The sequence below is a fragment of the Pezoporus wallicus genome, unplaced genomic scaffold (assembly GCF_028554395.1).
Source record: "Pezoporus wallicus isolate ANWC-B61680 ecotype Strahan unplaced genomic scaffold, APGP_CSIRO_Pwel_v1 scaffold_7107, whole genome shotgun sequence".
Lineage (NCBI taxonomy): Eukaryota > Metazoa > Chordata > Aves > Psittaciformes > Psittacidae > Pezoporus > Pezoporus wallicus.
Window position 1 is genome coordinate 4,461,176 of NW_026642114.1, and position 25,979 is coordinate 4,487,154.

General features: G+C 39.1%; 2 protein-coding genes across 4 annotated transcripts in view; both read right to left on the bottom strand.

Moving 5' to 3' along the window:
- Window positions 1-21,209, bottom strand: part of EDEM3 (ER degradation enhancing alpha-mannosidase like protein 3) — a 31,366-nt gene extending 10,157 nt beyond the window's left edge. The window contains exons 1-13 of one of the 3 annotated variants that reach the window (XM_057426958.1): window positions 20,816-21,209; window positions 18,641-18,686; window positions 13,633-13,733; window positions 11,342-11,381; window positions 8,251-8,363; window positions 7,129-7,282; window positions 5,872-6,006; window positions 4,770-4,875; window positions 4,081-4,178; window positions 2,985-3,110; window positions 2,320-2,403; window positions 794-877; window positions 112-236 (exon numbers count right to left, since the gene is read on the bottom strand). In XM_057426958.1, coding sequence (XP_057282941.1) covers window positions 112-236; window positions 794-877; window positions 2,320-2,403; window positions 2,985-3,110; window positions 4,081-4,178; window positions 4,770-4,875; window positions 5,872-6,006; window positions 7,129-7,282; window positions 8,251-8,363; window positions 11,342-11,381; window positions 13,633-13,733; window positions 18,641-18,686; window positions 20,816-20,988 — 1,385 coding nt within the window. In that variant the 5' untranslated portion in view covers window positions 20,989-21,209. Of the gene's footprint in view, window positions 1-111; window positions 237-793; window positions 878-2,319; window positions 2,404-2,984; window positions 3,111-4,080; window positions 4,179-4,769; window positions 4,876-5,871; window positions 6,007-7,128; window positions 7,283-8,250; window positions 8,364-8,611; window positions 8,750-11,341; window positions 11,382-13,632; window positions 13,734-18,640; window positions 18,687-20,815 lie in introns of those variants that run through there. The other 2 variants (XM_057426959.1, XM_057426960.1) reach the window with 2 other exon arrangements.
- Window positions 21,210-23,669: 2,460 nt separating this feature from the next.
- NIBAN1 (niban apoptosis regulator 1) overlaps window positions 23,670-25,979 on the bottom strand; it is a 64,674-nt gene continuing 62,364 nt past the window's right edge. Inside the window, exon 14 of the mRNA XM_057427191.1 lies at window positions 23,670-25,934. Coding sequence (XP_057283174.1) covers window positions 24,208-25,934 — 1,727 coding nt within the window. The 3' untranslated portion in view covers window positions 23,670-24,207. The remainder of the gene's footprint in view (window positions 25,935-25,979) is intronic.

Here is a 25,979-nt window from a genome sequence, read left to right on the forward strand (position 1 = left end):
AAATGCATAATCAAACTGCTACTCAAAAGCCAATTAATTCTATTATATAAACAGTAAGAAGATTTTTTTTCCTCTAATCTTTTTTTATGAAAAAATTGTGAAAACTTTTACCTATCTTCATGACTTCCTGTACGAACATCCTTCATTGCAGCAAACCCACAAGGTACTCTTGCATACTTGTTCAAGTTTTCAATGAGTGTTTTTCCTACTTCTAGATAGTAAGGGTCCCCAGTAGCCTAGAAAAGAAAAACCAACAAAAATCAATCCCAAACATATAGGTGCCCTTAGACTTACTTTACAATCAGCAGCAGTCATTTTCCTAATACTAATTTATTGTTTCTGTACCTTCTCAGACACCAGTAAAGTCTAATTTATTAATATTAGTCACAACAGATACTTCTGAGACATTGAGAGACATTACTTTCTATGGATATTCAGATACGCACAAGGAAACACAGAAACACAAGACATTTAGGCACTGCTCTTCTCTGCAAGATACAAATGGTTTTAGCTCTTACTCTACAAGATCTCTTTAGGAGAGATGGGCAACACTTACGTATCTTTAAAAATATGGGCCTTTGTCACTAAACAGTTTTCTTCTAATTCTAGGCACATCAAACAAAATTCCTAGAACAATTTTTGATAACCAATACTTTCATCTTCTTTATATATAAACTGGCACCAGTATATAAACTGGAGATATGCTATTCATTCTATATTGAAATAAAATGTCAACAGAATTCTAGCTGCTAGAAAAAGTGACAAAAACTCAGACAAATGAAAATTATCTTACCTTATACAGGAAATAAGTGCTTTCAGCAAATTCAGGCCTTAAAGGATGCTGAGCCCAGTGAACTCTAAAGTCTGTTGTGAATGCCTGAAGAAGAAAAAGAAAAATTAAAACAAGAATAAAAAACAAACACAGGCTTATTTTGAATCCCACTTACTACAATAAAGTACACAACAGTGGAGGACCAAAGGCCCAACATCAGTCTCAGGAGGCTACAAGAACATTTGTCCAGTTAGTACATTTGAGTCCAAAACCTAAACCAGTGCTCTAGTCCACTTAGTATGAGTGAGATTTAAGCTTGTGTTAGTGCAGGAGTGTGGACACCACCCGGCTTCTTAATAAGTGTCCAGCAAGTGGAGTTCTGGCAAGAAGTAACAGATGAGAACTTGTGGTCTAGACCCAGAAGGCAGCATGCAGCCTCCAATCACTCCTGTCAGCACAAACACACACCTGCTGCAATTCAACTAAAGCAGTCTGTTGAAGGGCCACTGTTGAAGAAACCACTCAAGCTTTCACAAATACCATTTTTGCAAACATACCTATCACCTGACACTTCCACTGCATTAAACTGTCATTTCAGACTGACAGATGGTGAGCAGCCACTTCTAACATAAGAAATACCACAGACTAAAAGTCAGGCACCTAAAAATTTCCTAGTCTACGTGTTCACATGCACTACCAGGTGGTTCATTCTAGTGCTTAAAGTAAGTCTTTGCTAAAGGAGATGGCATAACTGGCATTTCAAAGCTCCCTTGCTAAGTACAAATCACTGAAAAACCAACCCAAAAGAGTCCTGAGAAGCCAAATCATACCACTTTAAAAGCACTCAAAAAAAATTATCCCAGTGCTTAGAGAGCATTCTTTGGTCTCAATACCCACATTAGGTGAATGTGATGTTAATTAAATGTTCTCTAACAGAAATAAGCTTACACTAGGGAAAGTCAAAATTAAAACTGGAGTCAGAAGTGCTCTTGTATATTCTGGATCATCACAAAGACATACTCTTCAGCAGGTAAGCAAGCTTTTCTGTGCAGAATTAACTTGCTCAAACACTGCACTTGCAGTATCTACAGGTAAATTTGTGTACCTTCTTACAACATGCAAAATTTCAGAATGTTCTCTCAGAACAATTCAGTCTTTAGTTTCCCTCCTTAGTATGAACATGGCTGTGATCTTTAGCATTAATGCTATTATATTACTAAGCAGCTACTACATTTGCTTGTACAGGTTTTGCATACTGAAATGAGTCAAGGTCAATTTTGAAAGGCTGAAATATAAAGCTTAAGCAATTATTAACAGCAGCAGCTTCCTATGATTCTGTTAATTACAGCATAACTGAAGGAAAAATATTTCATATCCAAAACACAGTTGTCATATGTGCAGAACTGTAGCTCACATGAGAATGCTGTGGAAACGAGGCCTTTGGTCTTAGTAACAGGTATACCTACTATTTTTTTTTAAATGGCTATCTGAGACTGCTCAAATTGAGGTAAGAATCAGTTTACACAATCAAAAAATTACTACCTTACCTCCGGGAGAAAGTTATGCTTTTTTATAACCTGATACAGCATCTCATGAGTTTCAATAGCAGGTCTAATATCACCCTTCAACACCTAAAATTAAATAATAAAATTAACACTAATTCACCATGCATTCCTATATTACTCCTGTAATATTCAAAGTTAGGCATATTCACTGTGTTTATTTAAAGCTACAGACCACTTTCTACATTTCCAGCAGATATACTGAAAGGGGGTAATATTTACAGTATGTAAGCCATAGATATTCCCTTAGAGCTTTTAAAGCAAAATCAGTGACCTTATTAAGACTACTGCCTATGTAGAAAAAGGATCTCTATCATTTACAGAGATTGAAATGGGACTTTGTCTTAAATGGCACACAAACTAGAAAATCTGTCACTAGACTACTAAAAAGGTAGCTTAAGTTCAGAGTTTTTAATGACTGGTGGTGAAGGAAGCAAATCATACAGACATTCTTTTCCTGATTCTCAGCATGGCCACAATACAAATTAACTTGCATCATAGCACTGAAGTTACAGGAAAAGTCAGTACAGGAATCCTCTTTCAGTATTTCTGAAAGTCAAATTACTAAGCTTGACTCGTCAATTATATATCCAATCTATTTAATTATTTACTTGTTATTATATCATCTGTGCATGGGTTTTAAACCTTACCTGCAATCCAGGGAAGAAAGCTAGCAAAGAATCCATCCAGGTCCTAGCATTTAGCATTGGTTTATGAATATGGACATCAAGAAGAAGAGGTGGTTGGCTAATGTATCTCATTATGGCATTGTAGTGCTGACAAACATCAGAAAAATCATGAATTTGCATAATCAATACATTTTACAAAACAGATACAGATTACCAGACTATGAAATTTTATTTCAAAGGAAGGACCAATACTACACTGCCAATCATTATTGCATTTGGCAATCCACACTGATTTCTAGTGTAGTAAATACTGAAAAGCTCCACAGTATTACACATCCAATGCACATCACATTTTCCAAGTAGTATGCATACACAGAAGTATATTCAGTAGCCATGCAATAAACAAGTAACTATCACAGTTAAGGTACATTAGTTCTGGCTTAATTTTTAAGCACAAGCTAAACAAAGCTGAAATTGCTTTCTCTGGACAACAGAATTCTAAAGCAAATGTATCTCAAAAGAAGGGGAAAAGGAATTATAGAAAACGAAAGCAGCTGGACTAGATGGCTCAGAACTTTAAACCCCACTAGCTCACTTGTCAACTTACTAAATTCCAAACCTACTAGACCCCAAGACAACTGTCCTTCCTGTTTTCTGAAGCACAAGGTACAATCATGGACACAAGTGCTGAAGCAATAGGGAACAGTTAACAGACACAACAGAGGGAAAAAAAGCTCTTTTTTCTTGTTCCAGGACAGAAAGAACTTGCGCTGTGGCCTGTAACAAGTGGCCTTTATGTTGTTTTACAGCAACATTTGCAGTACTACACTCTTTAAGGTGATCTTGAAATACTGCTTCTCCTGTACTGGAAATGTGGAAAAAGGTCCAGAAGATTCCAATTTTCATTGGATGGGCTTAAAATAGTAGCTCAGGTGACAATTCACTCAAGATTAGCAAGAACTCATAGTAATAAGAACTGGCACTAGACATTCTGTGTCACAGAAATTCTGTTAAAGATCTCTTTATAAGCTTCTCCAGACTAACAGCTGACTGACAATACAACTAGTCTTAAATTTGTCTCACAGAAGGCACAAACCTGAGCAAGGTGTTAACTTACCGTGTTAAATCTTTCCAGGAAACTGTCATCTCCCAGCAAGACATAGGCTTTTAATAAATATTCATAATATGAATCTATTCCTGCTCCAACTCCACTATCTAGAAACAGCAGAAAATTAAAAGGTGCTTTTGCTTTAAATAGTTATATGGATATTTTCCCTTGGTTTCATTTTTACTTTAAAGGCTCCTTCAGCAAAAGGAAAAGCCTCCTATCACTAGAATTAAGGCACAGATGGATGCAGAGACACAATACTGTGTATCCATGGTAAAGGCTTTACAATATCAGTGCACATAATATGAAGAGACATGCACTGAAACCAGTTGTTTCACTTTCCTCATATGGAAATATTTCTACTGGCTGCCATAAACAACCACAGCCCTATTTATACTTTTCCTATGTATTCATAGTAGAATCTCTGAAAATTTATCCCAAGGCATTTCCCTCTCAGTATTAAAGTGAATCAGAGAACACTTCCTTTGCAATGAATAAAACTAGTTTTGCTGCCAAAACACCCTCCCAGAGCAAAGCCAGGCTTCGTTGTAGCAAGTTTCTCCAGTACTTAAATTATTTAAGTCCAGTTGCCTATCCCATTATTTTTAAATAGTCTGCCTGGGGCAGGAAGGTGTCAAGATTTTTTTCTTGCCCAAAACCGTTTGTGGTCACTGATTCCGAGTCAGAATATCACACACCTTTGCGGACCCAGTCTCCAGTATGGATATTAATTGTTACGCCCACTAAATTGCTGCTGCGCTGTCTTTTTTCCCAAATAAAATCAAGCGCTTTCCGGGCATATTCCTGCAACAGCAAAAAAATGCTAATTAAAGGAAATTAGAGAAACACAGATCCTAAAGACTGTTATTCTTTTGCCTATTGAAATTAAGATGCTAGGGAGTAATAAAGTGTTTCATATCTAACAATTCTGTAACTCAGTATTACACTTAGATACTATAATGTTCAGTCGACATTTTAAATAGTTACTCAGTTGCTGATTAAAAAGAATGGTGTTGACTACTCAACTATTTGCCTAAGACCATACAGTGTATGACCAAGTTAAACATCCTTCTGCATGGGTTAGTACACAAGTTACATACATTCTTTATATATACAAAATTAACTTGAAGGTAATGACCTATGCAGCAACAATGGCTTTAAATCACAAAGCACATTCATGGGATTTTAGCAGACAAATTCTACCAAAACACACAACACAGGCCCAGCTATGCATCCACTGGGTTCCATGACATAAAGTGGAATACTAGGCACATAATGAAAGGGTTTGTTGGCTTTTCTTTTTGGTATCATATCAACAAAACCATACCTGCAAGCATTTTTATTTATATTTCTGCTGAATATACCCTTAGGTGGGTCTTGCACAAGTTCAGTGGGACTATATACGTGTGGGGTTTATTTATTATTTTTTTCAAGCTACATATCAAGGACCAAATATCCCACTTTTCTTCTTACTAGTCCTGATCTCTTTACCCCAAAGCTGTGCAAGCATTATCCTTTAGCTACTCTTCAGTATATTTATCTTGCTTACTTCTACATTACTGTAACTACTTTCAAACAAAATTATTTCCTGTGTTTTTTTTATTCTGTAAAATCAGATTAGCATTTCAGGAAAAAATCCCCAGCACATGACAAATATGAACACATGCAAACCTTTTGTGCAGAACACCTAAGATATGCACCCATTTCATGAACTCAAAATTGTTTGCCCAAAATTAAAGAAATGTAACAGAACACTAATGAATACCTAATCTAAAAAACAAGTTAGCATGGAAAGCAAACCTCAAATATAGATGTTCCTGTGAATCGGCTTAAAGCTGCAAACTCAAGGATCAAGGTACCTGCACAAGCTGTACAGGTATCGGTTTCTGTTCCTGTTCGTGCTTCTGGATGTCTTACACCAAATTTTAAGTTAACCTAGAGAAAAGTAGATATCATCATCTTTATTGTTATTAGCTGAAAGAATTTATACTTCTATGATAGGTCTGTAGAGCAACGACGTAACTTTTTCTAAATGCAAGAAAAAAAAAGATCACAAAGCCCCCTTCAGTTTTGCTCTGATTTACCACATACTATCAACTCAAACACGCACATAAGGTTATCCAGAAGTACCCAAAATACTCAACCCTCCAAAACAAGGACTGGCCTAAATATCTCTTGCCTGGTTCACTCACAATTTGAATAAAAGAATACCACCCTAAAAATCTAATTCTAGCTATTTATTAATCAGCAAACCAGGAACTCAGACCATCACAAGTGCTCAAAATTAATCTTGCTACTCCTGGCTCCAGAGAATACCTGCAAGATGGGCCTGCTTTTGTTGAGGGCACAACATAACCTTTGCATTCTGAAGAGGGCCCTCTGAGCAGAAGACTGTCAAAGCCTGAACATTCTGAATTAGCCATTTTCACTAGAAAAGTGCTGATTTACTAAGACTAAATTTTTAATTTCTGGAAAAGTTTCCAATCAAAGCTGCATCTCACAAAATCAATGGATGATACGCATAGGAAGTAGTTTTCTGTCATTAAGTTTGCACCTTGGTCTGTTTGAATATGAAAGTTTTTACATTAAGTGAGTATTTTTTGATTACAGCTAACCTTACCCTCTTAAAAATGTGGATGTAGATTACAAAGACTAATCAGTTTTGTGCTAAATTCAGAAGCAAACACTTGCTAGTTCTCTTTCAATGTCTTAGTGAATGGTATGTACCAAAAAAAAAATTACTCTCCTCAGTTTCTTGGTGATGCCTACAGTAGTAGGGAGCAAGAAATCAGCAGTGATTAGACAAGGTTTCTGTTGTTACTATTTACACAAAACAATGTATACTAGAATTTTCAGAGGTGGAAATGTAGGTATCCAGAGCCTAAATCTGTATTTTAAAATACTAAGTAGCGTGTATTACGAAAGAGCACTTTATCAGCTTTTATTTTCTGTATAATGGCTTAATATATAAGTGATTTTAGAAACAGGGATAAAAGCAAAACAACAAAAATTTTGCTTACACAAGTAATCCTGTACTGCAGAAACCAAACAACTTACTCTTGGATAAGGGAGACCACTAGTGGTATTAAAAGCAGGTAAAAGCTTGTAGCCTAGTTCCTTTGCCATGTGCAGAAGTTCACCGTTGTACCACTGCATATGTTCACCTTTTTCCTTCAGCATAATTGCCACTGAATGCCCACCTAGGAGACCCCTAAACACAAGAAAAATTATCCACAATCTCAAAAGGCATATTCATCTGAACAGCAATGCAAAACTTTCCACAATTAGATGCCCATGTACATAACTGTGCTATATTCACATAGTCCTAGTTTTCAGAAATGCTGAACAGATACAACTCCCAATTACAATCAAGGTTAGCTGTCAGTATTTCAGAAGCAATTCTGTATCGTTTAGGACTCAGTCCTAAACTGCAGAGGAATCACTGTTTCCACTGACAGTCAAGAATAACCAGCACTTCTAAACTGCACATAATAGATTAAAACTAACCTGCTCTGATCCTGCATTGAGCTGCAAGTTGGACTAGAGACATCCAGAAGTCATTTCCAACCTGTAATAAGCTATTATACCAAGCATGGAAATGTTCTGTCTGTTAAATCAAGTACTGAACAGCATAATTTGTAAGACTGCTTCCATTAAATGAAAACCAATGCTACCAAAGGACACAATTTATTTATTTATTTATTTTAATAAAAAAAAAAAAAAAAAACAACCTCTACCTGCAGCATCTAGATGGGGGTCAACTTCACTGGATTAATTCTTGCCTAACATTTTAATCCTTTCTTAGGGCAGGTGTCAAGCTATGCCAACTGACAAAGGCATAACTTTTAAATGAGGGGAAAACAAGACAGAACCATGGAATCGGAATCATAGAATGGTCTTGGTTGGAAGGGACCTTAAAGATCTTTTAATTCCAATGCCCTGCCATGAGCATGGACACCTTCCACTAGACCAGGCTGCCCACAGTTCCATCTAGCCTAGCCTTGAACACTTAAAGGGATTCACAATTTCTCTGGGCAATCTGTACCAGTCTCTCACCACCCTCACAGTAAATAATTTCTCCCTTACATCTGATTTAAATACATACAGAAAGGTATGCCTTAAGGACATGCAGCTGAAAAACACATTTTTAAGAGTTTTGAGAACACAGAAGTTACTCACCCAAGGACTCTTATGTTGGTTTCAAAGACAGATACTACTATGTCATTATCTAAATTAACATCCTTTATTACTTTTTTTACAGCCTCTTCAAACTCTTTGGTTTTATTTAACACCTGGAATAGAAATATAAGCAGGTGTTTAGGTTCAAACATAGCTAATACAATCACAATCAGGCACAGAATAACTAGTGCAATGAATTAAAAAAGAAGGCATTTAACACAGCTTAGACCAATATCCTGGTCCTGCAGGGGCATACTCTGATACAGTGCAACAGACATTGGTAGCATTGTTTTTCTCATGAGATGCATGAAAGAGAATAAAAGCTGTACACAAAGTATGAAGTCACTGAGAATGTACCTACCCAGGGATTTATTTGTTTGCTCCTTCCCTACTCTCTCACCATGACTGTAGTGTGAGAGGACTCAGTGGCCTGCAGCTACGCTAGCAGAGTGGCTGAAGGCTGTCCTGCTCTGATGCCTCCAGTTTCATAGAAGCCTCCTATCCACCAAGGAGCTACATGCCAAGTCCAGTGAATTGTCCCAGCAATCTTTTTCCTCGCAACAGCTTTCTCCTTGTGCCTGAAGAACAGCTCTGTATTTCCTACATATTTCTTTTCACACCTTCTTTTTATTCAATCGGTCTTTAAGAATCTTTGTTACCCAATTTGTTGTCATTAGTACCTTTAAATTCTACAACTGTTAATCCTGCTTTAAGACAAGAAAACAATACATCACAGTATCACAGTATGCTAGAGATTGGAAGGGACCTCGAAAGATCACCTAGTCCAATCCCTCTGCCAGAGCAGGAACACCTAGATAATGTTACACAGGAATGTGTCCAGGCGGGTTTTGAATGTCTCCAGGGAAGGAGACTCCACAACCTCCCTGGGCAGCCTGTTCCAGTGTTCCATCACCCTCACTGAGAAGAAGTTTCTTCTCAAGTTTAAGTGGAACCTCTTGTGTTCCAGTTTGTACCCATTACTCCTTGTCCTATCATTGTTTGCCACTGAGTAGAGCCTGGCTCCATCCTCGTGACACTCCCCCTTTATATATTTATATACACTAATAAGGTCACCCCTCAGTCTCCTCTTCTCCAAACTATAGAGACCCAGCTCCCTCAGTCTTTCCTCATAAGGGAGATGCTCCACTCCCTTAATCATCTTAGTTGCCCTTCGCTGGACTCTCTCCAGCAGCTCCCTGTCCTTCTTGAACTGAGGGGCCCAGAACTGGACACAATATTCCAGATGGGGTCTCACCAGGGCAGAGTAGAGGGGAAGGAGGACCTCTCTCGACCTACTAACCACCCCCCTTCTAATACCCCAGGATGCCATTGGCCTTCTTGGCCACAAGGGCACAGTGTTGGCTCATGGTCATCCTGTCGTCCACTAGGACCCCCAGGTCCCTCTCCCCTACACTGCTCTCTAACAGGTCGTTCCCCAACCTATACTGGAACCTGGGGCTGTTCCTGCCCAGATGCAGGACTCTACACTTTCCCTTGTTATATTTCATCAAGTTACTCCCTGCCCAACTCTCCAGCCTGTCCAGGTCTCGCTGGATGGCAGCACAGCCTTCTGGCGTGTCAGCCACTCCTCCCAGCTTAGTGTCATCAGCAAACTTGCTGATAGTACACTCAATTCCCTCATCTAAATCGTTGATGAATATATTAAATAATACCGGTCCCAGCACTGACCCTTGAGGCACTCCACTAGTTACAGGCCTCCAACTAGACTCAGCCCCATAGACTACAACTCTCTGGCTTCTCTCCTTCAGCCAGTTTGCAGCCCACCTCACTACCTGATCATCCAGTCCGCACTTCCTCAATTTAGCTGTGAGGATGCTGTGGGAGACTGTGTCAAATGCTTTGCTGAAGTCAAGGTAGACCACATCCACCGCTCTGCCATCATCCATCCACCGTGTTATTTCCTCATAAAAGGCTAAGAGATTGGTCAAGCATGATTTCCCCCTGGTGAAGCCATGTTGACTGCCCCTCATAACCCTCTTATCCTTGATATGCCTTAAGATGGTACCAAGGATAAGGTGTTCCATCACTTTTCCAGGGATGGCGGTGAGGCTGACCGGTCTATAGTTACCCGGGTCCTCCTTCTTGCCCTTTCTGAAGGCTGGAGTGACATTTGCTTTCCTCCAGTCCTCAGGCACCTCTCCCGTTTCCCAAGACTTGGTAAAGATGATGGAGAGTGGTCTAGCAATGACTTCCGCCAGTTCCCTCAGCACCCGCGGGTGCATCCCATCTGGACCCATGGATTTATGGATGTCCAGATTGCTGGACATGAACGACAATAATCCATTTGAATGCCTGTTCAAGACAGGGAGGTCCAGACTCCACATTTTCAACATCTGTGGTCCTGATTCAAAAGAGCTAATGGTCACCTCACAGCACATCATAAAAAGGGAACAGCCATCAGAGAGAGACCACTATATAATTCACGTACCAAATCAGGGCAATAAGGATTTTCGAAACAGATTTACATGTAGATGTGAATGGCCAGAAATTCCTGATTTCCAAACTCTATCTTATGATGACAAAATATGTCAAAGGGATTGAAATCTAACAAAAAGTAGTTTATTAATGATTGGAATCTTTTAGTAAGAGATGAAACACAAGAAGTTTGGCAACATTTCCTAGCTAACCTACCCAGGGTGGCATTTTTTACATGTATATTTAAGCACGCACAAATTCATCCATGAAATGTATACATACAATCTAAAACCACAAATAATTCAGTAGGTATAAAGAGGTGTTCACCTGTAAGTTAGCATGCTGCTTAAGACTATAATGGGAAGCAAACCCACATGCTTTAAGTTAAAGCCCAAGAAAAAAAAAAGATAAGGAAGCATCAGTGTAATGTGAAAGAACTGGTGTAGCTTTCTTTTTTGCAACAAACTCCAAACACCACCATCACAGCACTTGGAAGTTCTTACAATCAATAGCCACTTCGAACAGACAGACAGACAGAGATCAAAAGTGAAGAAAAATATGTATTTTTAATGTATAATTTAACAAAATAGAAATCTAAAAGTAAGTCTGAGCATCAGAAGACAATCTTCTTGTTTTATTAATAGATTAAACTTACCACAAGAGTGTCCAATGTATCAATCAAGGTCAGTGAAAATCTATGGAACAAAATTTAAAACAGATTTACTATTGACCTGTATGTGTATAAATTAAATTGTTTTTCTTAGTAAACAATACTGTGGGAGAAACTAAACTCTTATAGACCACTAGCTACAAAAATTTTAGTTGTACGCAATATATTTAATATTAAAACACCCTACTAAGTTTTCTCCCTTTGTTAGTGACCAGAATAGGAGATGACTGAAACAAGCTACGATTTATAAAGATACCTCTATGTACTGCAAATCTTTCAAATTTCTTGTAAGCAAATTAATTTTTTATTTGTAGTTTCCAGTGAAATCCAAGAAACCCAGTAGAAAGGTCCAAAGTCTTTTTCAAACCTCTTTTTTCTTTTTCAAAAAATTAAGTGTTGTCTTATTAAGTGTAATAGTAAAAATATTTAGAAAGATCAAAAATCTAAAAAATCTAAAAAACCTAAATTTCTGCAGAAACTGTTCCAGTTACCTACTTCAGAAAAAGCTGCAGTTTGGTACAATCAAACTCAGTGTTAAATTTAGTGGTGGAAGGCTAAAGAAAATGCTGTTCTTTTGTTATGAAACTTCCTACATGGGAAAGCAATGGGCAGGCTTAAAATAAATAACTACTTATTCCATAAAAGGAGGACATCAAGTCAGATCCATACTATTTGAAACAGTAATATCACAACGAGGCTTGTCCTGTTCATAAATTCTTCTCTAAAGCTGTTGTAGTGCATACAAGCTGAGTGGACCTTTAGCTGAACCTGATAAAATTGCTCCTATGTTAAGAAACACACATAATACATAGAATAGAATTTACAGAATATGATAGTACCAAAATTGAAAACTTTGGAAACAGTTACAACTGCCTACTGAAGAACAAGCGCCAAGAATTTAAGCAAGTGCCTAATGTTTGAAACCCTGTAGGCAACATATGTCTGTGCACAGAATGTAATTCAAGGTCATAGATTGTAATTTTTTTTTAATTTGTGAAGATAAAATGGCATTCCATGAGTGCTGTTCTACAAGTGAAAGAGATTAACTAGTGGCTGTGTGCAGTAGGGGAGATCAGGCATTGCATAGCTAGAGAAAGCTGGTATAATTCCGTAGCCCTCCTGGGAAACATAACTGACCTATCTTGCAGTGTCATTTTATGATTGCAAAGGCTTGCAGAGAACAGGACTGATGAGGCAACCGGATAGAAAAAGGATTATATAAGAAATCTGATAAATAATAATGTAGCTAATTATCAAAACAGAAAAAAAGCATGTATACAGAAAAATAGTACATACTATGTACTTTCACACAAATGACAGCATGCTACTATGTAAAAAAAAAAAAACAAAAAGTCCCTCATCAGCCATATCTCTTAAAATCTCCAAGGCAGCAGGCTTATATAGGAATTTCTAGAATAAGGTACTTTTGTATATAATAAAAAAAAAAAAGAACAAAATTACATGCTCAATATCATACAGTGAATTTGAAGTAGTATTTAAGACAAGGACTTCATCTTTGATTAATGCTATTCAGCTTAGGGACACCATGCAGTGATACCAATCAAAAAAGAGCAGTAGCTATTTGTTATTGAAGTATTGCTCTGTAAACATCAAACTGCACACAAACAGACAACAAAGGAATCAATCACAAACACTTAGACCAAATTAATTTTGTCTTTTGATTGTTCTATCGAACATGGTGAAAACCAAGTCTCTAAACCTACATTTTGCTGTCCAAAGAATCAGTACTTTGTACTATAAGCTATCTTAAAAGAAAAAATATTAAGAATTTCCATGTCTGAAATAATGTTTTATACTTTGGCAAAGGCCTCAGGCTACCACACACGACAATCATTTGACTAATTCTGTTTTCAGAGAGCTTTCTACTAAAAATAAAAGGCATTTTAAATACCACTTATAAGGATAACAGTTTTCTGCTCTGTGTAGCTCATAATTAACCCTTACAACCTCTACTGAGGAGTCAAATTTACTAATACCATAAATGTCAGCTCACATATGGAAGGCTTGCTACATAAAATAATGTTTTTAATCATTCTCCAAGTTCTCTTTTGATCTCATTCACTGTCAATTCTCCTTTTCTGACTAAGGTACGATTTCACATCACTTAATATCATGGGGAAAAACAATAAAAGTAAGTATTTCTTACACAAGTAAATTTTTGGGTATGTCAACTGAACAAATAAATTTTATGGGCTGCAAATTGTACTTAGATTTATAAATGCTTACAAGAGACAGTAACCATTGCAAATACTAACTTTCCCAAGGCATCATCCACATCCCCTCGACTTGGTTCCTGACCCCGTACTCGTCCACGGCAAGTTAAAGGCATGAGTTCATCAGCTGGATACGCATGCTCCTGTAGGGAAACAAAACAATGGAATAAGTTAAAACTGTTATAGCCATTTCAGCAACTCTTTAGAGCCCGTTAAAAGGAAGCCAAATTGTGCCATACTTAAAAAAAACTCAATGACAACCACAGAATCTTTGAGGTGGGAAGGGACCTCTGCTGTTTATCTTGCCCAACCCCTCTACTCAAGCAAGGCCATGTAGACCCAGTTGCCTAGTACCATGTCCAGACAACTTTTGAGTATCTCTAATGATGGAAACTCCACAACCTCTTCAGGCAACCTGTGCCAGTATTCTGTCACGTTCATAGTAAAAAAGTGTTTCCTAATGTTCAGAGAAACCTTCCATGTTTCAGTTTGTGCCATTGCCTCTGGTCCTGTTATTGGGTACCTCTGAGAAAAGCCTGGCTCCATATTCTTTACACCCTCCCTTCAGGTATGTATCTAACATTCATAAAATCCCCGAGCTTTCTTTGTGCCAGGCTGAACAGTCCCATCTCTCAGCCTTTCCCCACAAGAAAGATGCTCCATCATCTTTATGGCCCTTCATTGGACTCTGTGCAGTACATCTCTCTTGCAGTGGGGAAGCCAGAACTGAACACAGGATTCCAGGTGTGGCATCACCAGTGCTGAGAAGAGGAGAAGGATCAACTCCCTTGACCTGCTGGCATTGTTTTGCCTAATGCAGCCCAGAATACCTTTAGCTGCCTTTGCTACAGAGCGTGTTGCTGGCTCATGGTCAACTTGGAGTCCACCAGGACCCCCAGGTCTTTTTCTCCTGAGATGCCTTCCAGATGGGTGCCTGGAAATTATTAAACTGTGAACAGAATAACAGGAGTTCTTTCCATCTAACCTCCCAGAGAAGTCTGGAACAACTAATGCACATACAACAAAAAAAAACCCAACAGAACAATTAACTTACATAGTTAATTGTGTGCTTTCTGCAACAAGGTGTGTATGACACTGTCTATTATGTTTTTTAGGTAGAAGTTATCATCTAAAAGAGGAATTTAAAACCTAAAACTAAATGCAGGCATTATCAAGTGGTTGGTATTTCATGGAGACAACAGTGGGAATTAGACTTTCAAGTGACTTTGGAAATATTTCCAAATGAATGTTAAGTGACTCAGGGTCACAACCAGTGACAGGTAAGAGAACTCACTTAGAAGTTAAAATAAAAATCTGTCAAATCACTACACATGGCATAACAAAGGATAACATTCACACAAAAAAAAAGCGCCTATCAAGATTGAGACTTTTACAAATTAACTTTTTTAAAGGGAGAGACACTGCTATATTTTTTTTAAAAGCAATGGTTACTTTCCATATTTCTAGAAAAAGCATTCCGCAAAGCATCCTGTATTGTAATATTACTTCTCATCAGTCAGTCAGAAATAACAGGAGTGGTACCACTGCCCAAGTTTTGCAAGTTTAAGCTACCAGCAAAATAGGACAGCAAACTAAATAGAAATGGATTTGAAATACATCATTGTGTAACAGGAGAGGCTTACTGAAAAATCTTCAGAGGCCACTGACATTAATACAGATAAATCTGAAAGATACCTAATTTCAACAAACATCCACAAAATTGCCACACCATTAGAAGCCAAAGACAAGTGATTTGGGATGGAGGTGGAGCTTCTCTCTTTTGATTACATCAGGAATCCAGCTACTGTACTGTGCCATGCTATTTTACTTTTAGTAGAGAACTAACATGTGGCAAGATAAAAAAGTTCAAATACTGAATGTCTTTACTTACAGCTTCAGTGCAAAGTCTTCCCAAACATATGCTAAAAAAAACATGCTAAAAAATAAAATCTATATTCAAACATGAAACAAAGAGGAATAGGAGGAACAATCATCTATAAATAAAAAGCTCTTACAGCAATTTCTTTTGAAAATGAAGTTTTGTTTCCCTGTTTACCACCCTCACAAGAGTTTTAGTCTTTGCATGACTCTCTTCTCCTCAAGTTTAACTACAAAAGCCAGAATCTAGATAATTTTAATATGACTCAGATGTTTCTGAATATCTGTGCAATGTATTCAGAAAAACGGTTTTAAGCAGTACAAACAAAAGCAATACCAAAATTAAGATTTCTGGGTTAAGTTATGGATAAAAGTGATAAAAATTCTGAAAAAAAAAAAAAAGCCTTTTAGTCTTACAAAATCATAAGGAACTAGAAGCATTTTGAAAAATAGAAGTTCTCTCTCTAGAACAGAAAAGCTACTGGGTCAAGTGATTTCCCAACTTTCAACTTTTCCCCTTTCAAGTAAGCTCAAAGGAAGGTAGCAAGACATAGAACATGATATAAATGTTTCAATAAACATACTTCTGGAAAATATTATAAAATAAAGCTCAACAAACTCTGGAATTTCTACACATTCTGACCAACAGATGATCCCATTGCCTAATGTTGGGACTGTAAAGTCAGGGTAGAACAGTACCTGATTAATGAAAAAAGACACATTGCTAATAGTGCTATAAACCAAAAAAATACCTTCTGGTCTCAAGCAACTGACATTTTCACATATTATTTGACTGTCAAGAAGAAAAGAATTCTGATTCTTACAGATATTGCCGAAGGAATGGAAAAAATAAGAAACAACCCACCACCAAAAAAGTAGCAGCTTTTTACTCAAGGCTCCAGTTAACAACTGAAAATAAGACAAGGGAGTTTCTGCCTTGCATGCAAACATGAATTTTCAGACTTCTAAATATACAAGTCTAAAACACATAATAATAGAAACAGAAAATCAAAACTCTTCAGGTGGCTGTTTCAAAAGCAGCTGCAAAAATACTTCATTTTCCACCTGTCAGAATCAAGTCTGATACACTAATCTTTTTTTCAGCTTTAAACAAACAAATCATATTTCTTTGTTTGTTTAGTGCTCCAGCATACGTGGCAAGCAAATATCCTTTTGGCTTCAAAGTTTCCAGCATAGCTGAGGTCCTTTTTCTCTTTCATCCAGAATTTTCTTGCTTCAGGTGTAGCAAGACGCCTACCAGTTTCCAGTTCAACACACAATGCACAGTAGAAGCACAGGTCCTTTCTACCAGGATATAATATTTTATCTAATTCTGCCAAATATGCAAGAGTTTTTCCTTCAGAATGCCACGGGAAACACAAGTCAAGTCCTTCTCATTGAACCAGGTCCCAAAAGTAACTAGTTACAAATTAGCACAAAAAGGCTGATGTTTGTTAAACTGCTAAGGTGTCAAAAGCAAGAACTAATATTAAAAAGAATAACTACACTCTCTTCAAAAATACCCTTACTCGGCTTTTTATCCATTCTAGAGTTCTATAACTCTCCTATACTACATAAACTTGTAACTCACAAGCTTTTTAAAGTATTAAACCATAATATAGAAACCAGGATTTGTAGCAAGATATTGTCAAGACACAGCAGTTTGTCCTGCAGGAACTGGTGCCACTTAAGAAAAGAGAGGTTTCTGCAACAGCCGCAAAAAATGTACAAAATGTTTGTTAATGGAAATTCAGTAAGACTCCATCTTTTATATTTATCTTATTCACATTCACAGTTTCTCTCCCCAGAAGTGTGTTACTAGTATATTTGAAAGTAATTATCATGTGAGGAAAGTCAGTCCACTCTAACTCTTTATTCTTAAACATATCTAAACCAAGCTAATGTATTTCAAGGTTGATTAGAATGCAGAATGGCTCACACATCCAGAACACAAAGATACCTGCACAGAAAATCACAACTCATACTAAAAGAAACCATAGTGAGCACGGTTCAGTCATATGACGGTCACATACTCAGAAGAGGCTATTTTGTGTAGATATGAAGCCAGATCCCCTCTTGTTCTACAAACAGTATTTGTAAAAAAGCTACCAAATTGCACCTGCTGTATCTTACTGCAAAAGGAATACTGTACATATTTTTTTTATCTACAAAGTAAGACCAGTTTCTGTTCTCCAGAATCTGATGACTACAGACAGCTCTTCCTGAGCTTCCTTTTCCTAGTATTTTTAGGAGTCCGGAATTTCAAAACAAATACTTTACCAAAATTAAAACTGTTCATAGCTTGATGTGAGATATACTGGTTTGAGAAAGATCAGGCACAGATTAACCCTAGCTACCATTCTAAAAGCCCTCATAACCTCCTTGACACTGCTCGTCCCGTAAGTAAGATTTATTCATTTATTTTCAAAGGCAGTACAAGTGCTCTTACTAATTTACCTTTGTTTCCGCCCCTACCTCCATGCTATTTCTCTAGAACATCTGGGCCATATCAAAAGGAGTGTGACCAGCTGGTCAAAGGAGGTGACTCTGCTCCTCTACTCTGCTCTTGTGAGACCCCACTTGCAGTATAGTGTACAGTTCTGGTGTACTCAACATAAAAAGGACATGGAATTGTTGGAACAAGTCCAGAGAAAGGCCGAGGATGATGAGGGGGCTGGAGCACCTCCCATATGAAGACAGGCTGAGAAAGCTGGGGCTGTTCAGCCTGGAGAAGAGAAGGCTGCGTGGAGACCTCATAGCAGCCTTCCAGTATCTGAAGGGGGGCTATAAGGAAGCTGGGGAGGGAGTCTTCATCAGGGACTGTGGCAATAGGATAAGGGGTAATGGGTTTAAACTTAAACAGGGGAAGTTTAGACTGGATATAAGGAAGTAGTTCTTTACTGTAAAGGTGGTGAGGCACTGGAATGGGTTGCCCAAGGAAGTTGTGAATGCTCCATTCCTGGCAGTGCTCAAGGCCAGGTTGGACAGAGCCTTGGGTGACATGGTCTAGTGTGAGGTATCCCTGCCCATGGCAGGGGAGTTGGAACTACATGATCTTAAGGTCCTTTCCAATCCTAACCATTCTATGATTCTATGACACTGTAGACTGCTTTCTCTCCCAAGTCAGCAAAAATAACTCTGAAAAAATTAAACCAACAAGTATTTTACTTACCATATAATTGCTATATGCATGATCAAACATTTCAAGCACTTGGTTTCTAAAAAAGAAACAAGGAAAAGCATTAGTGGTCTGCCTCACAATGGCCTTTAACTCACCATCTTAGAACTGCAAGATATATTACACTTTAATAACTGAGTATCAGTAACAGATACTCTACTAATGTACTCTACTCAAGTAAATGAAACATAGCAGAGTAATTTTTCCTAATTTGGCTACTTTTGTTCACTGTAGAAAGGACACCTAACATGAAGGTAAGTATTTGGGGATCTCTTTCAACCTCTTGTGCTTCCCCTTAAAATATTTGTAGATGTCACCCACACATTAAAACTAGAGATGGGACACATTCCATGCTCAGCAAAAAACAGCAAACAGAATTATGTTCTGCTTGTAATCACCAATACTAAAACCTACTGACATAGCATAAATTCCTGTCTGTGATTCAGAAAAGGACCATAAATTATGAGGTACACCTCTTCCTTGCATTAGAAGTCTTGGCAGGAAAATACCAAAGAAAAACCTTGAAGATACATTTATTTTACATGTTTAAAAAGCTGTCAATGTGAGAAACACTACTATATAAAAAAGCACTGGGTTTTTTTTTGAGACAGCACTACTTCCAATTGCTCCTGTTTTACTGAGAAGCCCTGAAAGGCAAAAAAGTATGCTAAATTCTAAGCTGCCAATAGCATAATTCACAATCTCTACTGACAAGATTGAACATAAAAGAGACAAAAACACTACAATTATATTCTAAATACCTGATTTAGCTCAGTGACTTGGAAATTTAAGTAGTTTTAACTCATCAAATACTTTTAAGTCATCAAAAGACCAGAGTATAAAGCTTTTTTCAGGTACTTCACAGCCTATATCCAGTCTGCAGTTCTGGTGTGCCTTTCAGCAGACAAAACCCCAGCATCTGGCACACAGGTGCCACATCCGGATGAACTAAACATACAATGCTGTTCAGTGATGCAGCACACAGAAAGCTTCTTAAAACTTTTATTTCTGTACACACAACTTACATCTACAGGGCATCGTCTGTAATAACTTCTGTGACTGTCATTAAATAAATACACAGATAACCTGCCGTTATTGAGAAACGACCCAGCTCAGTCTCTCACATACAAACTGTGGCAAGACATTATTTGCATATGCCTGGGCATGAGATGATGCAGTGACTGCAAGTTATGAACACAAAAAATTTAAAACCAACTGGTGAATGAAATTCAAACATACAAAACTTTGTACACACAAAGTACCCTGAGAATCCAAGATGGAAAAGCTCAGTAACTGTAAACATTATCAAAGTTAAATATCAACTTATAACTAGTGATTAACAACCATGAAAGTATCCAGAGTGCTTCTCCAGCAGACTTTTTGCACCACTATTCCATGCAACTGATCAGTAGATGGGAGGAGGAGGATGATGAAACTGCCCCACTAATACTCTAAGATGGTGATATGCTTGATCACATATTTGTCTAAAAAAGCCCTACTCCATGCAGTGCAATGCATTGCCACCTATATTGTCGTCTTTGTCCTTCAACTAAAAACTGTACTAAAAAAGAATCTGTACAAACACACAGGACCAAAGTAGTCTATCTTATAGTCAATCTTATATAGCAACTAGGCAAGAACACATGTAAACATTTACCTTCTTTATGACTCCCAAACATTCACTTGCTACAGAGGCATAGCCATAATTAGACCAACTGACAACAGATTTAGATTTACCTTTGATCACTTTTACCCATCATTACACGCAAACACTAGCTACAGTCTTCAAGACGGCAGCTCTCAAGCCTACGGCAGAAGAGTCTGACCCCACACACAGCAGAGGCGATAACGGGCCGTGATGACCTGACCCTAAAGACTAGCCCGGCTCTGACACACCTCAGACACCGACGGGAGACAGAAACCCCTCGTCTAGTAGAGTCCTCAGTGCGGGTAAAGAAAGGACCAGAGAAGCACTACCTGAAGAAGGATACAGCCGCACCCATCGAGCCCAACCAGCGGAGACAGAGTAGAACCCCTACCGCAACACGGCGACAGCTCCTGGCCCCGCTGGCCTTTGCCCCCGCCTATCTGGCAGCCTCGAGGACGAGCCGGCGCCACCGTCGTTCCTCAACCCCTGCTCCCAGCCCGGCCCGCCGAGGAGGCGCTCACCCCAACCGGCGCTTCTCCTCCTTGCTCATGGCCCCGGCGCCCGGGGCGGCCGCCAGAACGGAGGAGGCAGAGAGCAGGCCAAGAGCCAGGAGCTTCCACGGCCTCCTCCAGCGGGGCCCCCGATCGTCGTCTCCTCCGCCGCCGCCCCCCTGGCAGCCTGCACCTCCGCTCATGGCCGCGGCCGCCTGCCCGGTGCTGCTAGGCCTAGCTCCGGCCCATCTCGCCCGCTGCCCGCCCCTCGCGGCACGGCAGCCACAGCTCCCAGAGCCGACGCGCAGGCGGAAGGGACCGGCCCTCCACTTTCCTGTGGAAACCAAGGAAACCGCCTCACTCTGCCACTTCCGGGTCCCCCGCACGCACCGCCCCGCCGCGCCAACAGGAACGGGAACAGGAACACGGCGACGCGGGAGGGCACGCGGGCCACGTGACGGCAGCGACGTGCCGGGAGAGAGTGCGACGTAGACAAATGGAGGGGCGGGAAAAGCGGGTGCGGTGTCGGACTGCAATTCCCGGCATGCACCGGGGCGGTCGCGAGTGGGACTGCGCGCGGCGCGGCGCGGGCGGAGGGGAGAACTGGGGAGAAGAGGAGCGCCCGGTCCAGTCGGGAGCCGAGGGCTCAGCCGGGGCGCGGGGAGCGCGGCGTAACCGGCCTCCTTCACTCGGCCCCCGGCAGCCGCCCGCGTGCCTTTGGTACACCCGCCCTCTAGTGAAGTTGCCACACACAAAAACCAACCTCCCAGCGATGGAAGGGAAGAGCTTCGTTTATTTTCATGATAAGCGTTCTTACACGGATCTAAGCAAGATACAACGTGTTTCATATCCTGTCATTTAAAACCCATAAAATAAAACAGCGGTAACACTCCCCCAGCCACTCCCTTCAAGGCACCCCAGTGTTCCTAACCCTCAAACTTCCAGGCGGTGAAAGGTGATTTATTATTGTTCCTAGTTTACAAGCACAATAATTCATTATGAGTAGGTGTAGGAAATTCCAAGAACTTGACAAAAATCACTGAATGGGTGGATTATTGTACTTTTTGATCAGTGGTCCGACATAACCTTGTGGATTGCTAACTTCTAAATCGCTGTCACCTCCACCCGAGTCTATGTAAAGACAAGACTCTATCCATTTGCAAACATTCAAATGTACAGAAAATGTCCACAAAGTCAAAGGTTCCGTCCCCTAGCCATGAGGAACTTCAATTTAAATTGCAGAACAAGGTAATGTACAGGCTGAATCTTCCCTCTTCTTTCCCACCCTACTTAAGAAAATGCTGAGAACCTGTATTCAGCAACTTAATCCTTCAATATTACAGGAAAATATTACCCAGGTCTAAATCTGCCGTAGAAATAACTGAAAAATTACTATGATGGGAATGCTTTTGCTAAATACTTTCTGTATAGATGTATCTTGATTTGTATTAGTTCTAAACAGCTCTTGGAGACTGCAGCCTTTTTTGCGGAGTCACTGTCTTGCTAGTCCTCCTTCATACAACATCGTATGAAAAACAGTCATGTTGCCTAATTTATCACGGCTAAGAGAGACTGCTGCTGCTTAACTCTAAAACACATTATAAATTTGAAGTCACTTAGCATCCAGTACTAATTAGAAATAGCTAATGGTTTGTAAAAACAAAGCGGCTTACAGTGAGATAATGAATGATTTGTTAAAAAATGGCTGACAGTGGTTTGTGTGTTTACAAATTAGTATTTTTGCATGGAATACAAGGAGGAAATGAGTCAAAGTACTTTTGCAAGGAAAACTTCCGTGACCTTAATGTTTCTATACCTCAGTATGACTTCTAGAACAAACAGCAGTTGCATTTATTTTACAATGGTGACACTGCAGTTGATCCAGTTACTCAACAATGTTCCTTTCTTGTGCCGTAATATTTGCCTGTTCCTCTAGTGTCAATTCAATGTTAGTATTGTAGCGTATTTTGATAGCATTAAATAATAGACTTTGCACAGTTTGTTGAAGTTAAATGCCAACAAGTATTATGCTCTCAAGAATTTAATATTTTTTCCCATGTCTTTATGGGTGTAAATCCTGCATTTATCATTACTCATTTATTATTAATCTTTGCTGTCCTGTACTGTATTATATTTATTCAGAAACAGTCTGAAATACCAGGCAAAAATTTTAAGGTGTTCTAAACTGATCTCTGAAGTGAGGCCTTGAAATCTAAAGCCCATTTTACTAAAATACTGGTTTTCATTTCCAAGCTTTTATGTGCTGTAAATATGCAGATAATGCATATAAGCAACTCTGTGCATAGATTTGATATGGATGATAATATGCCACCTATGATAGCAATAGGTCTCTTTTCAATAACTGCTTTTGAAATGTGATTCTGCCCCCCAAAGTCTAAGCACATGTGAATAACCTTTGGCTGCTCTTTGCTTAACATCTGTGTTAGAAATTCTATGCAATTATTATGATATTTCACAATTTTTGTCATTTATTATATAATCTTTGCACCTCAAAAGACTTACAGAACTGGGTAACTCAGTAAAAATGGTAATGGCAGAATTATGAATATTCTGTATTAGACAGCCGTAAATGAATATATTTTATGGTGGGAGGTAAAACAGAAAGATGCTGTGTAATAGTTCTAGTTGTTGTAAACATTCTCATCTTCCCTTCCATAAAATTAAACAAAATAAAGTAGCCATAAAATGCTCTGGAAGGCTAAATAACCTAGAAGTACACAGCGGGACTGAGAAACCTGCTCCCATATTTTCCCCATTTTAAATACAGCAATTAAAAAAAACAAAAAATAAAAGTCTGAACACTTGCTTGTCTTAATTATTTTAAAGTTGTGGTGGATATTAAAGTAATCAGTTTGCATAGAGTGTGGCTTTTGAGCAACTTTCTAAATTAATTATTTGGTTCTGTTTAACTACTAAAGGGTTTATTTATTTCCCGTATTCTACATGCAAATACTAAAAGCATCCGTGAATAGCAATGTATGTACCAACCACCTAAGAATCACAGCAGTACTTGTAAAATCCATGTACTTAAAAACCATGAGCCACTCCCTTGCTAAAAAACTAAGAACAGTTAAGTTGTTAAAATAACTTTATAATTGGGGGGGAGTTGCTTTTGAACCATCCAGTGGTCATATTTTCAGACTTTTTTCTATAACCACAAAAGGTAGCAAATTTTGAATGAAAGATGAGGTTCCCAACAGCAACCTGGTTTTAAACAGTGAGGGCTTTAACTGGAAAGAAACCTATCACCCATCACACAGGAAGGGTTCTGTGCTAAAACTGCAAGAGCTGGTAAAACCACAACAAAGCCCATTTCCTCTAGCTCTGACCCAAAGTAGTCACAATTAAACAGAGATTACTGGAGTAAATAAATCCTGCAGGGATGCATTGAAAAACACTTCTTACTCCTCAGAGTTTTGTTGTGTGTAACTATCTTCTCTGTTTTCTTCTGTGAAAATATCTTTTACTTCTGTGCTTTTTAGTTCCATGTGTGAAGATGATTCATGTCCTGGCTTCCCTTCACCCTCACCAGCCTCCATATCTTCTATGACCTCTATGGCACTAACTTCGCCCTGCTCCAGCGCCCAAGAAACTGGCATATCTAGTAGTCCTGTTCTAGGGATTTCTGTATCCAAAATGGGCACTTGTGTTGTATCTGCATTTTCAGCAGGATTATGAAAAAAGCTTTCAGTCTCCACCACAGTGGCATGGCTATTCCCTACTCCTCCCTCCTCCCCATCTAATCTTTTGTCTTTGGACACATTTTCAGTGTGTTCCTCTGGCTGCAATCTATCACTTTTGCAGCTTCCCACACCTGTGTACCAAACACTTTGTCTGATCTCCACCTCTGCTTTTGTCTCCTGAGGCATATCTGAGCTTTCCACCAGCCATTCTGCTTGTGCTATATTGCAGGCCCCCTTGGACACATCTTTTAAATTCGTACCATCTGTCCCCAAACTAGATGAAGATGGTTGGTCCTCCTTGAACTCTGCACATTCTGCTGCATCTTTATTCATCATCATCTGGCTCACTTGAATTTCTTCTGCAGCCATTTTGCTCAACTCATTATTCCCTTTATTGTGCTCCTGCAACTTTAATATCTCACTTTGGCAAATCTCCTTTATGTTCTCAGTTGGAGTATCTGCTGGTATCTCAACTGTAACCATAAGCAAACTCCTTATCTCGTTCACATCATCGGGGGATTTAAAACTCTTTTCTTCTGACTTTCCTTCTTTTTCAGGATTATCCCAAGGCCCTCCTTTCCCTGCATTTTCATCCTGCGAAATAACCCTTGTCTCAGTACTAGCTCCTTGGCCGTTGCTTTCTTTTTTACTATCCTCTTCAAATCCCATTCCTACTGCATTTTCACTTTGAGTTAGTTTTTCTGTAATTTCTCTTTCTACCTTGATTTTCTCTTCAGCATCCCCTAAAATATCTGCTTCTGCTACGTTATCATGTGGGGAAGTCATCTTTATCACAGAAACTTTTTTGTATGCTTTGCTTTCTTTTTCTGTGCCACCAACAAACACAGCATCCATTGCCATTTGACTCTCAGAAGTTACCTTTTCTTCTACTGCTCCTTCATGTACCTTAAGTTCTTTTTTAGGGCTGGCTCCAAGACCTTTTACTTCGGTTTCAGTCCCAGAAGCTACTTTTTCCTCCACAGCTTCTGGTTGTGTCTTAAGCTCTTTTTCAGTGTTTACTACACACTCTGCTTTCACTGTGTCTTCATTCTCCAAAGTGCTTTTTTTCTCTACAACTTCTTGTTTTGTAAGTGTAGCTGAAAGGGACTCCTGGTCTTGGCCAATGTCTATATGGAACACTTCTTCACTTTTGCTTGCCTGATCACTAGCTGTTTTAACAGAAGTGACTGCCTCTTTGTCTGATGACTTTCTATCATCATGATCCTTCTCCCAAGAAATTTTTCCTGTCACAATGAGCATTTCATCACTGTGAGTTTCAGTGTCTGACATCTCAGCTCGAGCGGTGGAAGGCTTCTTCGCAGGAGTGGTTTGTGCTGATCCTGAAGGGGTCTTCAGGTCTGTTAAGCTGGACACGCTTTCACAGGGCAAATTCAAGTTATCTTCAAAGAGGTTGTGCTTCTTCATAATGGCAGCTTCTTTTATCACTAGATAAAACAGAAAGACCAAACTGTTTTGGAAAGACTGACAGA